This window comes from Paramormyrops kingsleyae, chromosome 24 (assembly GCF_048594095.1).
Source record: "Paramormyrops kingsleyae isolate MSU_618 chromosome 24, PKINGS_0.4, whole genome shotgun sequence".
Lineage (NCBI taxonomy): Eukaryota > Metazoa > Chordata > Actinopteri > Osteoglossiformes > Mormyridae > Paramormyrops > Paramormyrops kingsleyae.
The window spans coordinates 22,056,643-22,060,700 of NC_132820.1; the positions used below are offsets into that span (position 1 = coordinate 22,056,643).

The 4,058-nt window shown below is 46.3% G+C and overlaps 1 protein-coding gene across 3 annotated transcripts; it reads right to left on the bottom strand.

Annotated features, from left to right (window-relative positions):
* Nucleotides 1-469: 469 nt before the first annotated feature.
* On the bottom strand, nucleotides 470-3,636 carry LOC140582355 (RNA-binding protein 44-like). Of its 3 annotated transcripts, none has more exons than XM_072706730.1 (3): nucleotides 3,613-3,636; nucleotides 968-3,502; nucleotides 470-607 (listed from the first exon to the last, which is right to left on the bottom strand). In XM_072706730.1, the coding sequence occupies exons 1-3, from the start codon at nucleotides 3,616-3,618 to the stop codon at nucleotides 605-607; spliced, it is 2,544 nt and encodes an 847-aa protein (XP_072562831.1). In that variant the 5' UTR covers nucleotides 3,619-3,636; the 3' UTR covers nucleotides 470-604. The 3 variants fall into 3 exon arrangements, with proteins under 3 accessions (XP_072562831.1, XP_072562830.1, XP_072562829.1); XM_072706729.1 differs by having other exon boundaries at nucleotides 470-731; XM_072706728.1 differs by having other exon boundaries at nucleotides 470-3,502.
* Nucleotides 3,637-4,058: the final 422 nt, after the last annotated feature.

Consider the following 4,058-nt stretch of genomic DNA (forward strand, 5'->3'; position numbering starts at 1 on the left):
TCAAAACCACAAGTGAGATAAGAACGTCTCCCGCTCATTCCCCTCCATCAAATCTTCCACTAACTGAATGGGTCGCTTAATTGTCGCTATGAATTCTGGGAGTCTGTGGAAGGTCACGACCGCAGCTCTCGCGTTACTTGCTACCAGGAAGAAATTGTGTATTCAATTACTGTAATAGCGACCTAATAATTTTAACAAACGATCAAATTGTATTTTTATATATATATTTATCAATTATACAGACACGACCTGTATTGTGTCATTCTACATCTTGTTTTGGATAATATATTTGTATTGCGTAAACATATTCGATATACAGCCCAGCCACAATTGGTTTCTTTGTCACCCGGAAACTTAGCAACTGTGTTGTGAGCGGATCTGCAGCGCTTTTCTCTTTTTAAACGTGTCTTCTAAATTTGCGGTGCTCCTATTATTTTTCCGCGCTTTTGTTTTTTTTTTTTTTTTTTTTTTTAACGTTTCTTAGTGGTTTATTTAAGTAATGCCAAATGTAACAAGTTTTGGGGATTTTAAGAACAATGTCAAATAAAGAACCATGATGTGAACACTGAGCACCCCAAATTCCAGGGAGGAAAAAAAATTCCACTTACTAAAACAAAGAAAATAAGAGAAATATGCATTATCGGTTAAAAGACTGTTCAAAGTAAATGACCATTTTCTTTAAACGCAACATTTACAGCATTCCAGCTGGTTCATTCCATTTAGGATCATTTCTACACAAAAAAAAGATTAAGCAAGTTGAAAACAGAAATGACTCCTGTGCTGATGCCCTATGGTATGAATCAGTGCACTTCCCGCTTATGATGGTATACAGGCAACATATCAGATTATCAATAATGTTTGACTGAGCCTCTGTGCAAGTCAGGTCAGGAGGAACTAAAATTATTAGTTACTGCCAGATATACATACAGATATACCTTTACAGATGCAATCACACTTGCAAACTGACCTCTTCTGAGGGTGCAGCTTTCAGCAGGCTGGATGTCATCTCCACGATGGTCTCCTGTGGCAGGTCGCCGAGGAAGCCGCTGCGTCCTGCCAGCAGCTTCAGGAGAGCATCCATGATGCTCCTCTGGGCCACTCCCGGGTGTTGCAGTGACAGCTGCGCCATGAGGGCGCCGAAGCCGTCCGCGATGGTGCGTCTGGGCACAAAGACGCCGGATGATGTGGGTGATTCCAGGACATTCACAAGCTTCTCCAGGGGCTGTGGAAGACCCTTAGCCATAACAGCAGGTGTGTCGCATACAGATCTGCAGGACTTTGAACTGCATGCTTGTTTCTGCAGGCCTATCCCTGTACCATCAGGGATCTGCTTGCCCTCGATGGGTTGTCCCTTAACCACATGACTGTTCAGGTTTTCGACTGCTCTTTCAGGAGCACTGGGAGCCAGGACTGATACAGTGGCCGTCCTGACATTCTTGAAGAAAATTGCTGTTTTAACACCGGATGGCTGATATTTTCCAAACTGGTCAACATTATTCTCAGTTGAGTCATTAGGGAGGTCTTTGACACCCAGGAAGTACTGATCCATTTTCTCCTCATGAAAAAATCCTTCCCCCTGGATCTCACTATCCTTTGCAGCTGCTGAGCTGTGGCTCTTCTCTCCCTCCTGTCTGGATTGATTTGTGCTAGATTCTGGTTCTGGTGCACCTGTGGTCCTAATCGGCAAAGCAAGATTCTTCCCAAATAGGTTACTATCTTGATGGGTGAATGCCTCCGTTTTTTCATTTAGTCCTTCCTTCAGGGAGGTGTTGATCCTGCACTCAAGACCCCCAGAGCTTTCAGTCAACATGGACTCTTCACAGAAGCATGATTCGTTTTCAGGAACAGACTTGATTCCCTCCGTGGGGATATAGCACCCCTCAGAGGCGATCTTCTGACAGTCCACGGACAAAGGGCGGAGTTGGTCCAGGGGCACTCCAGATAGGATGTTCTTCCTCATTTCTTGGTAGTTGTCCGCTAGGATCTGAAGAACTTCAATCATGCTCTCCGGCATAACATTTTTTCCCAGAAGAAAGCGGCTGCCTTCCAGTGAAGTGCAATAGCGCCCCCAGCAGTACTGCTGACACATTGCATGCTGCAGGGCCAAGAGGCTCAGTTCAGCCTGCACTGCCCTCTGGTGGCTACTACGCTCCTTCCCTTCGAAGCTTTTCAATTTATCTTTCAGTGTCCCCACTTCTGCTTCAACAAGCTTTAATCTGATGAATTCCTGTTTGAAATAGTCCAGGTCAGCCATATAGACATCTGTGATGGTGGATTTCTCAGCTGTAGACACTGCCAGCGTCTGGACATCCTGGTCCATTGTGGAGAGGTCTGTGCTGACAACGGCATCGCACAGTACAATCTGGCGTTCCAGGCTGCAGATTTTCTTCACTCTCGTACTCTGCCTGTCACTTGATGACATGACATTGCCCCTGAGGTCACCATTAATTTCTTCAGACTGGTTCATTGCCACCTTGCCATCCACAGCCTGGAATCGCTGGGATGTTACAGGCCCGCTGCTTCTTGCCTTGTCCTGGACAGTCCATGGAAAACAACCTTCACATGCAGACTGACTGGCTCCTTCTGTAAATTTTTGACCGAATCCAGCCTCTTCCACCGCACCAAAATCAGGATCTTGCAGATGCATCAGGTCTTCCATGTTCTCAGGATGACCTTTCTGCTCCGGGATCCACTGGAACACCTCCGCAGCACCATGAGCAAAAGACTGCTCTTTAATAACACCGGGATACTGCTTTTTTGGGTCATTTCCACTTTGGACAGTTCCTCGATGCTCAACATCCATCCACTTAGTAGAACTGTAGTCACATTGCTGACTGGTGGCCTTTCCTGCTCCATTCATCACGCTCTCATCCGAGCCGCAGAGATTTAGCTCCTTTTCAAAGGCGTTTGGAAGTAGGACCAGCTTCTTTTCTTCCACTGACAGAAAAGCCTCCTGCGGACCCTCCCTGGCTTTGCAGGACTGACTGCACATCCTGGCAGCAGAGGAAGCACTTGGTGTATAGCACCAGCAGCACTGAGAAGATCTGCAGTGAGAAGATTCAGGCAAGGCTGGAGTTTCTTCTGCTCTGTGCACTCCTCTGATTTCCTCTTTTATATAGACTACATCTCCCGTTACACCAAGCGCTGGGTGTTTCTGAAGAAAAACACGTAGACCTCCTTCCTCCTTTATGAGGTGTCGGTCTTCAACTGGAAGAGACAAGTACCAGTTCAGCAATTTCTGGTCAATCATTTCCAGCATTATTGGACCTTTTATCAAGTCATAGAGAGACCTGTGGATGAGAAACACCTTGGCTTCATTAGTAGATTGGGTTGCTTTGGGAAAAGCAGGAAAGCCTCTCCACGCTGCCACTGTCTGATTCACGTGGACGGACGGGGGCCACTGCAGAGCTCCAGCAGCGTGTCTGGACATCTCGGCGCAGTTCTCCAAATGAAGGGGCAATGTGGTCAGAAAAGGGATGTTATAATACGGATGCCACATGTTCTGGAAAAGTAAGGAGTCACACACAATATTGCGCACAACTATATATATATCGGCTAACTTTATAGCTACAATGTTTCTCAGTGCAAGATGAAATGCTGAAGGTTACAAACAGCCATAATCCGTCGTAGAAAATCTTCCGCGCTTTTGTTAATGTACATCGTGTGTGTTGTCATTTGGTTAAAGTGTTTGACGACTTTGCAGTGCGCTGACACTAATTGGCCACAGTACCATAGCAACCGCATCATAACAATTGTAGTTGCACTTCGAGTTAATTTGATTTGAACATTCAAAGCAGCTCAGATTTGCAGCTTCCCAGCGAGAGACAAGACGTGATCGAGATGTCTGCCCTGAACGCCACTGTGTGCCTCTGGAGAATCGACTGGCTCCTGCCAAATGGGGCAGTCAGTGTCCGGATTGCTCCGGAAGACATCCCCGGTTCAGTTAGCCATGGTAAGGACGGCAAAGTGATGCCCAGAATAGCTCAGCACTCGAAGAATGAAAGTCAGAATAGGGTTGGCTGGTCTTGTTGAATCTTGCAGTCTGTGATAACTATCTT